This window comes from Danio rerio, chromosome 6 (assembly GCF_049306965.1).
Source record: "Danio rerio strain Tuebingen ecotype United States chromosome 6, GRCz12tu, whole genome shotgun sequence".
In the NCBI taxonomy this organism is placed as follows: Eukaryota; Metazoa; Chordata; class Actinopteri; order Cypriniformes; family Danionidae; genus Danio; species Danio rerio.
Genome location: NC_133181.1, coordinates 12,280,580 through 12,298,016, shown reverse-complemented (window position 1 = coordinate 12,298,016; position 17,437 = coordinate 12,280,580). Strand labels below are relative to the sequence as shown.

Below are 17,437 nucleotides of genomic sequence, written 5' to 3'. Positions count from 1 at the left end.
TATTGTAATGTTGCAGCAGTTTGCATTATTTAAATTTATCTAGTCCACCTAATCTCTTATGCTAACAATAACTGTCACAATATTGATCTTATTCTGCAATGTGGAGGTGCCCTTTATTTATTTATTTTTCTGTTATTATTTAATATTTTATTATTACTATTATTATTATTATTATCATTATTATAATAATTATTTATTTTTTAATCTGAACTTTTTTTCTTTTCTTTTTTGGACATGCACAAAACAAAACTACAAGCACAACATGAAATGCCTGACCACAAACAAAACTGCATATACAGAAATATACACGTGGCCAAAGCCATAAACTTTTATCCTACAAACCATACAACATGGCCGGATCAGTGAGACTTTTAAAAACGGAACACACATGAATGATTTTCACTAAGAACGTTGTCATTCTGTGTTTTAGAATATCACATACGACATGGTTTATATAAATATGGTAACCAAGGACATATAAATGTATCAGTTGTTGATTGGCTAATGTGTTAAATATTCATGTTAAAAATTCCAGGGGAATAGTCTCTTGAATGATTGATTGAATGCCATCCTTTCACGGAAGGGGGTTTTCATTGATTCCTGACAGCAGAAGTTAACGGAGAGAGCAGTCGTTGTTCATACTTGTTTCTAATGAGTTTTTTTATTTTTTATTATTATTATATTTATTTTATTTTATATTTAAGAACATTCAATTCAGCTTCCTATAGAAGATTTTATTAAGAAAATATCAGTTTGCAATATCAAGCAGCTTAACAAGCTGTTTTTAACATCAGGTCTCATTCACTTACATTGATTTTTATGTAATTTAAAAAAAATATATATATATTTTTTTAATTTTCTTTTATTTATTTATTTTTTTGAAGTCTTGAGCCAAAAAGATTCAAATGGCTGCATCCGTACGTAATTAAAGAACAAGGTCAATAGTGTGAGGTTGTGTTCTTAGCGAATACCATAATGGTGTTGGTGTGTTTGTTGCAGGAGGAGCTGGATTCCTTAAGGCTGCAGTTAGAGGAGAGACACCAGCAGGAACTGGAGCAGCTACGCTCCAGCATGACTCTGGCTTATAAAGAAGATCTACTCCAGGCCCGCACTGAACTCACTGACAGATACTACAAAGATATCGACCAGCTCAACACCAAACACGCTCATGAACTAGAACAGCTCCGGGCCAAACTCTCAGACAACCATATCAAAGGTAAAACTTCTGTGCTCCAAGCTTTAGTAATTTTAGATGCTGTTATGCCTTTGACACTATTGAAACTTTATAAAAAATTGTTTAACTGTCGGTCTCACTTTTAGGCATAGACGAGAAAATGACATGTTCAAATTAAATTGTTAGTAAATCTTTTACACTTTGATGCACAGATCTGTGAAAGTTCAAAAAGTTAAATTTATTAAAAAAAGTTATGCAAGTTTAACTATGAAAATAATAAAGACGTACTTATTGTTTTATATTGGTTTAATATTAACTATATATTTAGCTGAGCTGATTTAATTTTAAATATAATGACACAATATATTACTCTAATATCTGTACAAATTGTTTAAATTTGCTTTCAGTAAGATTTTGTTTGAGTGCAGTACCAAACATTACCACTAGAAGACCACATTTTGTGACCATATAAGGGCATGCCATTTTTTTTAAGAGCAGTTGATTTATTAAAAAAAAAAAAAAAAAATTCCTTTTCACTGTTTTATGAAGTTCCAACAGCATTGAAATAAATTTGCACAAATACTGTTGTGTTATGGCCCTACCAATCAAGTTTTGCATTAGCGTGTGTATCAACTTTCATATTAAAGCACACAAATGTTATTATAATAATCATTTTTGTTTTCGCTGCAAAAGTAAATAAACTCCTGTCACAGCAAAATATGTTTCGCAAAATGATGTCCAAAAATGATAGAAAACTACAATCCGACAGCTTTCTTCAAGTTTGGAGTAAAATATGATTAAAATGATTTTATATATATATATATATATATATATATATATATATATATATATATATATATATATATATATATATATATATATATATATATATATATATATATATACACACACACACACACACACACACACACACACACACACACACACACACACACACACACACAATTCTTTTTCCATTTAATCATCTTTTTTATTTAAAACACTTTGGGATACCTTTGTGGATATCTTCTTCAACACTCTTACCAGTAGGTTTCAAGCAAGCCTGAAGGACTCAATTAGTTTGATCAGGTGTGTTTAATTAGAGTTGGAACTAAACTATGCAGAGTTACGGCCCTCCAGGAACTGAGTTTGACAACTGTGTCCTATATAAACTAACTTGCCTTGCCTATTGTGGAATAATGACATATCGTGGTTTCCGCTACATTCATTTTTCCATGGCGGGGCGCCACGCCAAAGTTCGCCCGGCTACATTACAGCTTCTCATTCAAAACGTTTTATTTTTTTTATAGCGGGTGATAATCGCACCAAAACGTATTAAAGGGTAAGTAAATTATAACAGCGCAAACTTCTCTGAAACCGTAGTAGTGCTGTGCGTCATTTGTTTAACCCTTTAAGGTTACGTGCTGACCTACAGGCGCGTGATGCGTGAGGCCAGCAAACACAACGTATAGCCGTTTCACTTTACTTCAGGACGCAGTAATGTCGTTCTGTAGGTTTATTAGGGAAACATTCATAAATATTCCTAGCAAATCTAATAAATGCTGGAGACGTACTCGTTACATAAATGCACTAAATCGCACTTCAGCAGCATTTATTTGAGAGCGCACAAGATTAGCGCGCTCTTGAAGTGGCTTTTATTTGAGGGGGCGTCCAAAAAGTTTTGTGCACGAGCAGAGGAAATTGGCGCGCAAGCAAAGCGATCTGCATGCTGTAGGCTATTAAATAAATGCGAACACTGCATATATACATATATATATATATATATATATATATATATATATATATATATATATATATATATATATATATATATATATATATATATAAAAATCCCACCTAACAACATTACACATTATAAAAAAACTACTTTTTATGTCCTTTTTTAGTTCTTTTAGTTTCTTTTGAATTAATGTCAGTACTGAACAATTAATCAGTGTCCTGAAACAGTACATTATGATATTTTAACTAATCAAGCAATTCTAGTTAAAGCTCTAATCTCATGTCAAGCATACATACCATGTAATTTTAGACAAAAGGCTATTTGTCTGCGCCAATAGCCTAGTGGTTAGTGCGTTGACACACAGCACCCAAGTGCTCGAGGCGACCAGAGTTAGATTCCCGGCTCGAGGTCCTTTGCCGATCCCTCCCCTATATCTGCTCCCCTCACTTTCCTATCTGTCAATCTCCACAGTTTTGTCCATTTAAAGGTAAAAACCCCTAAAATAATAAAAAAGGCTTTCTGACTGACTCAAAGCTGTTGAACTATATTCTTAAAAAAGGTAATTTAAGAGCTGCTCTTGTTTCTCACCAGAAATAAACAAGATACGGCTACAGTCTGCACAAGAAGCAGCAAGGCAAGCAGAGGCTGAAGTAAACGAGAGAACTAAAGATTACCAGGCCAGGGTCACCCAGCTAGAGTCTCGGCTATCTCAGCTCTCCAAAATGCATTCAGAGGAGCTGGAGAAAGCGGCGTCACAACACCGTGAGCAGCTCCGGCAGATGGAGGAGACAGTAAGTGTGTGCACAACAGCAGGCCTTTATACTGCGTACAAAAGGGCTTTAGTAGAGACTGTAGCTAAGGGCTGGTACAGAGCACTGTCATAAGGCATTGAAACGGTCAACAAATAAAACTCGTGCTGATTGTTTTGGAGCCCCTTTAGCAAAACTGTGACAATATCAGTATCAGCGGTATCTTCATGAATGCAGTTCTATTCATTGGAAGCTTTTTTCTGTTAAAGCACCAGAAAGATGTTGCTGAAAAGTTGGAGACGCAGAAGGCAGAGAGGAATCGTGCGAGTGAGGAGTTCACTGAAAAACAGGACCGACTGAGGGAGCAAGCTAAAAACCAATTGGCTTCCCAGAGAGAGGAGCTTCAGAAATCTGCCCTGGAAGAAAGAGGGAAGTTGGAGCAGGCATTTCTGGAGGTCCAAAAACAGCTTGATATGGAGAGCGAGAAGCTTGGGGCACTGCAGAAGAGTCTTGAGTGTCAGGAGAGCCCTCAGGTGGTGGCGCTGAAGCAGAAACTCCAGGCACAGTATGATGGGGAGATGAGCGCTGCAAAGAGTGCCATGGCAGCGGAGGTGAAAGAGCTGAATGCACTGCTTCAGGATCAGTTGAAGAGCAAGCTACAAGAAGCCCTCTACAGGTCAGAGACTGCATGACACTAGTAGAACAATTTTTTGTTAATACACTTAATACACTTTATTGAGCAATAAAAAGCGTTTTTTTGTTAAAGCATCAGTAACAACAGAGACAGGTCATTCGAATGTCTCCCGAGATGCTTTCGTAAACACTTATTATACCCTCTTTCTCTTCTGAGTGTCACACACATCCCTTTGTTTTCAGGTCCTGGAAATTTTTTTTGTGTTTACCCCATCTGTGGCGGATACAGTCTGTGTTTACACCAATTATAACGCATACAGTTGTATCATTACTGGCATTAAATTTTTCTCCCTGACCACTCAGTTGGTAACTTAGAGAATTTGGTTATAGGATATCGGAAGTGTCCGTCAACTGATTCAGCACCTCATGATGGATAGCAGTAAAACGTGGGCGCTTGCATGAGCATCAGTTCCAAATGAAACCGAATACAAGTGCTCTTATGTCCTTACTTCCACATCCCATTGTGGTATTTTGTCCTTCTCTCCTAATTCTCTTCTCATCCCCGACTGTATTTGCACAGTGACATTTTATATATATTTATGATGCACACAAGAATGACAGTTAATGCCACAGGTATGCATAATAACACGATAGATAGGTAAATGGATGGATGGATGGATGGATGGATGGATGAATATAAATTTAATAATAATAATAATAATAATAATGAAATCACTCAAAGCATATAAATAAGAGTAGTACATTAATCAGAAATTCATCAAGACAGTGAATTCCCCATCACTAATAGCTTTTAACTATTAAACTTATTACTAACTAATAAGGTTATGGTAAGTAAAAACCTAAACTTCTCTGATTTTGTATGTAATACCATAATGTGCAACTTTTGTAAAGCTGCTTTTAAACGATAAGTATTGTGAAAAGCACTATACAAATAAGCTTGAATTGAATTGAATAACAATTGCTGTCCACAGCTTCATAAACTTGTACCTTAAAACCTGTTGCTATTATTATACCTTCTGGTATTCTTAGTAAAGCTTTATACTTTTTGACAACCAAAGTTGTAAATTAAAAATAAATCAATTGAAATTAAAAGTGTAGTAATTTTTAAAATTAACATGTCATTTAAAATATTTGCATAAAATTATTATTATTATTATTATTATTATTATCATTATTTTATTTGCAGGGTTGCGGTTGCACAATTTTGCAAATTAAGCCAATTTTTTTGAGATAAACTGAAAGAGATGACTAAGAAATATTGGCAATAGGCTTTTAGTACAGTTCATTTGACAAAAATAAGGTTGCAGGAAGTTTAATTATTCTTTTTTTGTACTGAATGCTGCTTGATATTACAAACTAGTATCATATCCCTATTTTAATGTGTTGTCGTAGTTATAAATTGACTAACTTGAAGTGCAAAATGTAACAAAATACTGTGTTTTTGTATATATTTTTTCAAGTTATTAATGTTCACTGTGAACTGAGCTGCTTTGAGATCCTAAAACCACAAAATAATGCACTTGGACATATGGAAATGACCAAGCACTCCTAAAAACTGCTACACTAAATTGTTTTGCAGAAATTTTTTAGTACTGAATATAACAATTTCTCTTATTAAAATAACAAATTGTGTCCATCTATAGCCAAGTTGCAGTGGTGTCCAAACCCTGTACTGGAGGGCCGGTGTTAGTGGCGTTACGAGGGGGTGCTTTGGTGGCCTAAGCCCCTGATGTGTTGCTAAAAGCCCCTGATCTTTTGGAAAATTTTGCATTTAAAAAAAAATGATTGTAAAACTTTTGTTTTGTTATCCTAGTACTTAAAATTACCACATACATCATGCACATTCCACTTAACGCAGCTTATGTGTTGGGTAGTTACGTAGTCAGCTGGTAAGCAGTACCTGTTTCTGCTGGCTGGTAGGAGTGGGACTGTTGTCTCACAGCAAGTGTTAAAAAAGTCCCACCACTGCACTGTTGTCATTAATTTATTTATATATCATTTTTTTTACCTTAAATTTATTCTGAGGAGCTGAAGCTGATGAGGTAATAATACAACTTTCGCAAAACTGAGTAATACTTTGGGGCTAACTAAACCCCTTATCCCTTTCGACCCTAGCAATGCCCCCGGCCCGGTGTCCAGATTTGAGCTCTAACTTGCCTCAACACACCTGAAAGGATGTTTCTAGAAAGCCTAATTAGAGCTTGATTAGCCAGCCCAGGTGTGTCTGATTAGGGTTGGAACTAAACTTTGCAGGACACTAGCCCTCCTGGACCGAGTTTGGGCACCCTTGGCCTAGTGGTTATTGCATCGACCTATTGCACTGATGTGCTCATGGCAACCCAAGTTCGATTCCGGACTCTGTGCTTCCCCTTACTTTCCTATCTGTAATCGTCACTGTCTTGTCTGTTTAAAGGTGACAACCCTGAAAAACAAAATAAAAAAACAAAATTGTAAAGAAAAATGTTTTCATGTTTGTAAGCGTGTATATTTATTATTTGTGTGTCTCACACACAGGCACCAAGAAGAGCAAAAACAGCTGGAGGACAACTTGTCTCTTCAGAGAGATGCTGCTCTGGATCAGCAGAGAGAACAGCATGCCATAGAGCTGCAGACTCAGAAGACACTCCTGGAGCAGAGAGCTGCACAATTAGAACATCTTGAAAAGGAGTGTCAGGAGCTCAAAATACACCACCGGGAAGAACTGGAGTCCCTGATAGCTAATCACAAAACGGCCTTAGAGACCCTCGAGATGGAACTCACAAATAAACACAAGGTGGAGCTCGACAAATTAGAGGCGGTCCTTCAGGAAACCAACTTAGCGCAGCTAGAAGCACAAGAGGCGGAGCTTCAGGCGCGCCACAAACGGGAGAAGGAGGAGCTCGAAGAAAGGCTGTTGGCGAACATGGATACACTGGAGAGCACGTACTTGAAAGAAATACAGTTAGTGCAGGATGAGAAGCGAGGAGAACTGCGTGATCTTCAAGAACACTATAGCAACGAGATTGAGAGGGTGAGAAAGGAGGAGCAAGTCATTAGAGACGAGCTCAGGAGTGAGTTAGCCAAGGTCCACATGGAGAAGTTCAGCGCCATGGCAGCAGAGTTAAATCAAGCCCATCAGGTAAGCTCTATAATGGAGAGGTTTTTTTTCATCTATATGTACCATTGTCTAATTAGTTTACCTACTCATGCAGGCTGAGTTGTCTGAAGCTGTCGCTTCTCAGAGGGCAGCTCTCGAGGACGAACATCGATCCGCTCTGGAAGCTCTTCAGCAGCAAGTGGTTGCTTTAGAGGATCAGCATAGTGCTGCCCTTCTGGAAATCGCTGATCTTGCAAATGCAGAGAAGCTGCAGCTTCAAAAACGGCTGGATGAGCTGGCCGATCAACACCAGCAACAGCTACAGGTGTGTTCTGGAAGACATATATAACCTGAGTCTTTCAATTAGATGCGCGTAGTAGTTAGCATGGTTAACTCTTGTGATTTGAGAACCTCCTCTCATTAAATCTCTCTATTTGGATTTCAGGAGTTTAGGGGAGTGTCTGTCAGGGAGTTGGAAGCTCTGCGGAGGGAATTGGAGGAGGAAGCGTCAAGACAACGGCTCCACTTCCTGGAGGAGGCAGAGCTCCTCAAGTGTAATGCTGAGGAGCAGCTGCAGCAAACAATCACACAATTAAAGGTGAGAGGATGGGGTGATCAAGTAGACTTATGCCACTCTACAACCTCCAAATTGATACAGAACAATTTGTTCAGATATTTGACATAAGGGGATAATTCGCCCCAAAATAAAATTGTATAATTAATTGACTAACCCTCAGGCCATTTGAAGATGTAGGTGTTTTTTTCCTTCTTCAATAGAACATTAAAGATAATATCAACTTGTGACTGAGATCATGTTTAAGATATGCGCATACGTCATCAGGAGACTGCAAGCTCGTGCTCCCTAAACTTGTGTGAGCGCCATGAATTGTTTTCCCAGGACGTGTATTAAATGTTCAGTTACATATAACTGAATTATTATCATTATTATTATTATTATTATTATTATTATTATTTATTTATTTATTTATTTATTTATTTATTTATTTATTTTTTACAAATGTTTGGAAAAGCATCACTGGAAAAGCTTATGCGATTTAAATATACACACAAAAATGTGACTGACTCGTTCTGTTTAACAAGCAAGTGGTGTTAGAAGCCTAAAGTTGTGCAGTGTCATGTGTACCAGGAAATAACTTTTGTGCAGTCACCCGAATAGGGCTGCATGATTAATTGAAAAAAGATCACAATCTCGATTCTACCCTAAACATGATCTTAATTCAGCTTTTCTACGATTCAGCAAATTATATTTTCAAGGTCAGGAGAGAAGTGTAAAGGCGAACGCAAAAGTCTTCACAGCAACATGGACACCTCCAAATGTTGTTAAAAGTGTCGCATAGTGTTTTTATGAGGTATATTTCACCCAAAAATCATTTCTGTCTTAATGTAAAGATGTATTCAAGGCTGCATAATCACTTGTGAGCTGACGCACTGTTTGTTTACTACCGAGAGGATGCGCGTGTGGCCGCCTGATGCCTACTTCAGTGAACAGAACCTGCATATGTTGTGAATAACAGGTAATAAAGTTGTAAATAACGTTCAGTCATGAGCCGTCATGAGCCGAACTCGGAAGTGAAAAAAAAAACGATGCATACATCATTTAAATGATCATATAACATTTAATAGTTATGATTAAGACAAGCATTTGATGTTTTTTTTTTTTTTCATAGCGAACAGTGTTGTGCATGGGAATAAATGTTTAACATTGTCAGCATAACTACTCTAGCCATAATGTAATAATATAATGCAGGAGGGAATCTGATAATGACAAATGTCTGATTTTACCAGTGAATAAATGGTCTAATAATGTTCTCAATGACAAATGACAAGCAAATGTGTGAGCAAAATGATGAATATTTGTATTCTGATGTCATCACTTTACTGTGAGTTAATGACCAGGACATTTTTAAAGTCTTTTAAAGTTCACTATTCAAAGTCTATACAAAATTTTGTTTTTTAACCAACAGTAGACCTACACATATTATTATTGTTGTTTTACTATCTGTTTGAGAAATAACAATAATAATAGCCTACTCATATTAACTTATATTTTACATATTATGCATTTCAGTCTTTTTCAGGCTATTTTGAAAGTGGTTGATTTTTTTTTTTTTTTTTTTTTTTTCTTTGTATAGCGCTAAACATTTCAGATAAAAATCTAGGTAGGTAATTTATTAGGTACTAACATGTACAATCTACACTATTAATGCTCTTTGCAAATGGGCCTTCGCACAATTATGATGGTTAGAATTGTAAGTGTAATGTGGATTATTTTTAATGGTTGGTTTTTTTTATAGGAACTATATTTATGGGAGTTTTGCATGTCTTATTATTCTTTAAGTTATTACATTAATACTATATAGTCTCGAATCAACACTGTACTTATGTAACAACCAATGTCTAAATTAGACTGTGTGAAGCAGATTGTACTAATTTAACAAATCATTTTTTATATTTTTTTTTCATATGCTAAATTAATTTGAGTTTTGGGTAATGCAAGATATGTTAAGCTGTTAAATTTCAAGGGCATAAAGGTAATCTTTTTCTGCATGTGTTTTGTGCTTTAATCTGGGCTGGTTTAGACCCATCTTGGATAAGTAATTGACACTAATGCCATGTCCACAATTTTTTTTTATATATATATATATTTTTATATATAACACAGTTTTTAAATTTATCTAGACTAGTGTATTCTTAGCCTAAAGATCCAGCAAGTTCCTCTGAGTGATTCACTGAATTATTTGTTTTAAAGTGGATTCATTGAGAACTATAAAAGTGGGTTTTTTTATTTTATTTTATTTATCAATTTGTTTTCAGAAATGATTAGTTTAAGAACAGAGCAACTCTGTGTTTTGTCTCTTCTTAAATCAGACACGCAGATATTCTGCTGCAGGAATAAAATGCATTATTTTTTCTAAAACATTATATAACTTTGTTTTTGGCACAAGAATTTAGCATGAGAGCTCAAATAAGCATATTGCAGTCTCTCTCAAAATCACTTGCTTTTCACTTGCATCTTGTTAAAATAGGTTTGAAACTGCATATAATGTTGCTTAAACTGTTTTAAAAAAATGAAGTTCATCCATTCTTTTTATCACTTTCTGTTTTTTATTTGTTTATTTTTATTTTGTGTGTTTTTTATTTTTTTTTATTTACTTATTTTGTATTCATTTATTTTTCATTCATTTATTTAATAAGTTATTTATTTCTTTGATTTATTTTGTATTTATTTTATTCATTCATTTTTTTGTTAATTTTTTTACTTATTCTTTTATTTTATTTTTTATTTCATTTATTCTTTTATTTTATTTTTTATTTCATTTATTCTTTTATTTATTTATTTTGTATTTATTTTATTCATTTATTTATTTTGTATTTATTTTATTCATTTATTTATTGTTTTGTACTTATTTAAAAGCCTTTTTTTATTTTTTTTTTTTACTTGTCAAGATTTTGCAAGTTGCGTGACTCTTATGTCAGCTCACACTTTAATAAAACAACTGTGGCAATATTTTCATAGGCAATAATTATTTCACAGCTCTACATTCAGCTTGTCATTATTGCTGTGCTCTCAAAAACGCAGTTATAAACAATAGCTAAGCTTATTGGGGGAGGGAGTTAACATCTGGAGCAGGGGGCCGGTCCACTTTAAGCTCAAATTAATACTAATCCTCACCCTGTACTGTACATTATATCTCCCATCGTTCAAAGTAAACCTGTTCTCTGGATCAGAGGCTGTCAGACTTGTGCGTTTGACCCTGCTGAGCAGTCGGCTAGCTGAAATTTGTCAGCGCAGGGCTTTCCAACATTTTTACTCTGGTCAGTTTGTCAGTTGGCCTTCTTCCCACTGGAGCATTAGAGAAGTCCTCACAGTATTAATCCTACAGATGGGAGGAAGTGTATAGGGACACATGAGCGATGGCTGACTGAATGAGGATTTGACATTTGTGTGTTTTTGTTTCTGTCCTTTTTTTTTCCTGTGTCAATGATCGTTTTATTTTTGTTAGTGGAGATCACAAAGTACTTACTGATCTAAGTTAGATTATCAATATGTTGTGTGACATGTATGATGTTTGTGTCTTTCAGGAGGAGAGCGATCAGGAAAAGGCCGTTGCTCTTGAGGAGCTGGAAAAGACTTTGAGACAGCAACACGAGCAAACTGAACTCACTTACAGTGACAAGATGAGCCAGCTGACTGCGCAACTACAGCAGCTAGACACTGTTGTGTCACAGGTAAATCTTATTTAAGTCTGTGGAACATCTTGCGTAAACCTTTGATTTAAGTAAATATTTAATTAAAACAATTGGCTGTAAAGAATTTTAAATAATATTGAAAACGAAGGCAAATACAAGTAGTAGAAATTAAAAGCTCAGGTTATTCGGGTGTTCACTTAATTTGGACTTGCGTTTACAGACTGTTTGAGTTAAAGGAATAGTTTAAAAAAGATTATTCAACCATTTACTCAAACCTTACTTGTTAGAATCCAATTTAAGCTCCTTCTGTTCAGTATAAGTGTTGTCTTTCCAGTTTGTTGTTGTTTAATTTTATTAGCTTTAAGCATTAAGTTTACTCAGCCAGAGCATATTTAATGCACTTGTTTTGAGCTAATTTTAGAAAAAAAGTCATATTTTGCATGTTTTTGTTGTTGTTGTTGTTGTTGTTGTTTTTTATGAATTAAAAGGCTGCTTTTAGTGTTTATTTATTTATTTATTTTTTCCTCCATGCCAAATTAATGGCTACAAATGAAAATTATGGTGCATCTAAAATAACGTGCAATGAAAAAATAGTAATGAAGATCTCCGCATAATATTGAGTGCATGTGCAATATTTATACATAAATTTACCCAAAGTCTTATTTATTTTAAGTTTTTAAAAATTATGAATAAAGAAAAAGCTAGATTGTAGTGTTTTATAGCAAAGACGTATTGGCATTGTCTGCAAATAACATTGTGTAAATCAAGGATGTCCAGACTCGGTCCTGGAGGGCCGGTGTCCTGCAAAATTTAGTTCCAACCCCAATCAGACACAGCTGGCCTAGCTAATCAAGCTCTTACTAGACTTTCTAGAAACATTCTTGCTGGTGTGTTGAAGCAAGTTGGAGCTAAAATCTGCAGTGGTTTGGACACCCCCTGGTGTAAATGATTAAAATAAGATGGTGGTGATCATTATTCTATTTTGATTTGACAGTGGAAGCGACCACAACTCTAGTTCTTGGTCACATGAGTAAAATTGTGATATTAATCACCTGATCCAATCTCAGTTTATTCAGCTAAGAAATAAGGGAAGTTTTTTAGTACAGTAATTTCCACAGCATTAACGTCATTTGGACCTATTTGTATTATAATAAAGACCCTTGAACATATTAGTTCGTAATAAACACAGTGGAGAAAACTCGCACCTCAGGCACGCTTGTGTCTGGATCCACAAGTATCACTTTAACAGCCAAGAGGAGAGGAAAAGTTACCTCACGAACACGCCAGGGCAGCGGGTCAAATGTCCAAAGTGTGTGAGAGAAAGAGAGGGGCAGAGATGGGTTTTTACAGCATCTCTCCCTAGTAGTGAAATAGCGGCTCGTGTGCTGTGCCTTCTTAAGTGTCAACCAAGACTTTCCAGCAAACTCACAAGCAGTGGAGTTGTGCATAATTATCTACCTTTTAAGTAGTAGGAGTGTTATTTATTTATTTAGTCGCCCTCGCCTCCTTCGCCATAGTATTCTACTGCGACATCGTCCATAGGAGATAAATGACGTCAGTACATAATGATCGGTTATGATCTAATACTGAACCGATATTGAATTGTCCCCATCTGCATCGCGGTGCACCAAAGAAACAATTCATTTTGACACCCCTATGTTATATACACAACCTCTATATAAGAACTGGTGGGTGGATGATAACATGGAGCCTAGATAAGCTTTGGTAAGGCCGGTTGTTATGGTTGCATCTTTGCATTCTATTCGGCTGGTTAAAAGTGCCATAAATGAGAAGGCTCGACCTCCTTTAGTAGACTTTGCTGTTCTGGGTTATACCAGACGCCCTGAGTTTTGAGATCTTAAAGTTCATATAAAGAAATGACTTCAAATGAACCTGTTCTTATTATAATATTTTAGACTATTCCTTTTAAAACATCTTAAACCACAAGTGACATGATTGCAGTTCTGTGAATTATAGTTGGTCATCAGCACAATATTCCTGATTGTAACAGACCTGGTTGAGCTTTTTAAACAAAACATTTCAGAATACAGACTCTTTGCTATTTTAAGGAGTTGGTGAGGATGCTATATACTCAACTTCTCTTTAAGAACTGGTGGATGGATGATAACATGGGGTCTAGTTAAGCGTTGGTAGGGCTGATTGTTAAGGTTACATCTTTGTATGCTTTTCAGCTGGTGAAAAGCGCCATATATGAGAAGGCTCGACCTCCTTTAGTAGACTTTGCTATTCTGTGTACTACCAGAAGCTCTGAGTTTTTAGATCTTAAAACTTATATAAAGAAATGACTTTTATCTGAACCTGTTTGTATTATAATATTTTAGACCAGTGTTTCTCAACTGGTGGGTCACGGATATATTGACGACAAAAAAAGACTTAAAGCCTCAGTGCCATATGTAGTGAGGTGCTCTCACAAGAGAGCATGAAACCCTCTAAATTAAAACAACATTTAGAAACCAGAAAACATGTTTCATTAACAGTTCATTATTAACAGTATTTGTCGTTTTTACTTTGTAATATTTCTATAATTTGTTCCATTTTGTTAAATGACTGCAGTAAAATACTGTTTATTTGTAAGTCTTGGTGAATTTCTTATGATCTATCTGTCACTACTTGTTTATTTATACAAATGAATACAAATGAATTATAATTCCTAAAATTGTATTATAGTTCCTAAAGATTAGGGTCGCGGCTTGATGACCATGTAAAAATATGGGTCCCATGGCCAAACCAGTTGAGAACCCCTGTTTTAGACTATACCTTTTAAAAACAACATCTTAAGCCACAAATGACATGATTGCAGTCACGGGAACTGTAGTTGATCATCAGCGCAATATTCATGATTGTAAAAGAACTACATCAACTTTTTAAACAAAACTTTTCCAGAATACAGCCACTTTGCTATTTTTTTAGGAGGTGTTGAGAATGTTATATACACAACCCCTGTAAACTGGTGGGTGGATGATAACATGGGGCCTAGTTAAGCTTTGGTAAGGCCTGTTGTTATGGTTACATCTTTGCATGCTTTTCGGCTGGTAAAAAGCACCATAAATGAGAAGGCTCGACCTCCTTTAGTAGACTCGGCTATTCTGGGTACTACCAGAAGCCCTGGGTTTTGAGATCTTAATGTTCGCATGAAGAAATAACTTCCTATGAACCTGTTTGTATTATAATATTTTAGACTATACCTTTTAAAAGCAACATCTTAAGCTGCAAGTGACAATTGTAGTTACGTGAACTGTAGTTAATCATCAGCGCAATATTCATGATTGTAACAGACCTGCATGACAGTTTTAAACAAGAATGCAGACTCTTTGCTATGTTAATGAGCTGTTGAGGATGCTATATACACAATCTCTATATAAGAACTGGTGGGTGGAAATGATAGCATGGGGCCTAGTTATGCTTTGGTAGGACTGGTTGTTATGGTTACATCTTTGCATGCTTTTTGGCTGCTAAAAAGCGCCACACATTCTTAAAGGAGCCTTATTTAAATTCAGGTTACATTGTCTCATGTCTCCTTTTTTAATAGCTGTTTTTCCCACTCTTAATGGCGTTGAATCTTTCATGCTCAGACGCTCATTCTATTAAACTATGAGGCCATCGAAAGATTTACCGTTTTTTTATCTTTCAGCAAGCTTCATTTGTTATGCCTCCAGATGTCAACTTCCTTATTCGTTAGTTGAATTGACACCCTTCGGGTAAACGTTTACACTTTTCCAACTTGTGTGATGACTGGTTTCCTGTCTGGGGTGTCTCTCCTGCCTCTTCTTCAGCTGCGAGCAGAGGTCAGTGGACTACAGGGGGAGCTGGAGGGCAAAGGGGCTGAAATGGAGACGCTGGAGTCCCTCCTGCATCGCAGAGAACGGGAGAAACAGGAGGGAGACAATCTAATGGCCATGCTAAGAACAGACCTCAGCACGGCCACACAGCAAAGGTCAGCTTACCTGCAGACATTTGGGGGAAACTATAACTGATTATATCTGATTATATATGATTTGTCAATGACTTTTTGTTTTGTCTCTGTCAGACAAGACCTGCAAACAGCAAGAGATAAACTACAGCGCATCGTCAAAGAGATGCTTCGAATCACAATAACAACGGAAGAGCACATCAGCCACAAGTTAGGATCTTGTGTTTCAGGTGGTCAGTCTGAGGAAAAAACGCCCAGCTCTATGACAGCCAGGAATAGCCGTGATTCACATGAAACTGGTATGTTTCTTTAAAGAGTGGTTAATAAAATAAAATCACTTTTCTAAATAGGGAAAGAACTGAATTTGTATTAAAAAATCTGAATGGTTTGCTGGTTAAAAGGATCACACTTTAGAATGTGCAACTGATTTGGATAATTTTTCCGATCAGCGAAAGCCAAAAACAAACTGCTCATAAATATATTAGAAGATTGCTTGGTTAATCCAAAAATAACCTATATACAGTCTATATTTTAAATTCAATAAATAACCTTTTTAATAAATGAGATGTCCAGATATTGTTATTGATGATAATTGCCATATAAAGCCGTTGAATAAATACAATATATTCAGTGCTTCTCACACATAGACTTTACTTGGACGGGCCGGCCAGGTATATTAACGACCACCCATGTATATTTGGTGACATTTTATTTTAAAATAACTTTTTATTATTTTTTTTAAACTTTTAGTTCGTCCGGGATTTCTAAATCTCTTAAAATGTCCGGGATTTGGCTTTTGGTTTAGCTTTTTAACCAGTTTTCTATTATTTTTTAAAGCCTGCTTCACCTTTGCTTGTCTGAACTTTTCAATAATCTCACAGAGGACAAAATTGCATCTTTAGATTGCACCGTTAGAAATGGTTAAATATAAATAAATAAAAAAACAACACTTTTTATTCTTGTAATTTATACTTTTTAGAGATTTTTATTCCATATGTTTTAGTCCTTAATGGCATTTATTTCTAATTTGCTGTGTATATTTTTTGTTAAATTATGTTGATATTACATATTTTATACATATCTAACATGCTTTGGCAATACTGTATGAAATGTCATTATCAGATTTTACCTGTCAGTGGGTGCACATGGCTCCTGAATAGAATAAAAGTTAAACAAATAGTGGATAAAAAATAAAAAAAATAAATGAAAATATTGTTAAATTGTTTATGTAAATCGTATGTTTTTTAACATCAACATACACATAAAAGTTGTTTTGTTTTTAGGGCTACAACATTGCAATATTTAGTTTTTTTTATGCATTATATATTGTGGTTTTATGAATACAATTTCACCAGATGACTTGAATGGAACCATTTTGAAATCATTCATAAGTTTTAGATTGATCGAGATGATTTTAGTGGAGCGCCTCTCCATCAAATTAAAATAAAGTATATAAGCACAGATTAATACAATACATGTGACAGGAATGATGCAAAAAAGAAAAGTTTAAAGTTAATTTTCCTCCAGACCGATTAACATGACTCTTTTGTTCTGCAAGTTGTTCTGAAAACTTGTTATAGCATTGCTAAAATTATTATTTGTTTTATACCATTTACTATATTTAGGGTGTCTGCAGGGTCCTAAAATGTCTTAAATTTCACAAACAAAACTTAAGGCTTTAGAAATGATGGCGTTGGTCTTAAATCATTTTAATCAGGTCTTATTTTTTTACTAGGTCCATAATGCTTCCCAATTGGGCCAATATCAATCCAGTCACATCTCAATAAAACTTTTTTTTTTTTTATAATGTTTTTACCAATATGGTTTAATTAGCTTCCTTACAGTAACATTAATATAAAAGTTTCCTATGTATTTATAGACCGTATATGCTGAGAACACT

At 35.2% G+C, this 17,437-nt stretch overlaps 1 protein-coding gene across 8 annotated transcripts in view; it reads left to right on the top strand.

Moving 5' to 3' along the window:
* The window catches only part of pcnt (pericentrin), a 90,657-nt gene that overhangs the window by 24,325 nt on the left and 48,895 nt on the right, over positions 1-17,437 (top strand). For all 8 annotated transcript variants that reach the window (NM_001346290.1, XM_073952601.1, XM_002662304.7 and 5 more), the window contains exons 17-25: positions 1,000-1,216; positions 3,507-3,706; positions 3,934-4,340; positions 6,833-7,436; positions 7,510-7,719; positions 7,840-7,992; positions 11,499-11,645; positions 15,401-15,561; positions 15,655-15,836. In NM_001346290.1, coding sequence (NP_001333219.1) covers positions 1,000-1,216; positions 3,507-3,706; positions 3,934-4,340; positions 6,833-7,436; positions 7,510-7,719; positions 7,840-7,992; positions 11,499-11,645; positions 15,401-15,561; positions 15,655-15,836 — 2,281 coding nt within the window. The remainder of the gene's footprint in view (positions 1-999; positions 1,217-3,506; positions 3,707-3,933; positions 4,341-6,832; positions 7,437-7,509; positions 7,720-7,839; positions 7,993-11,498; positions 11,646-15,400; positions 15,562-15,654; positions 15,837-17,437) is intronic.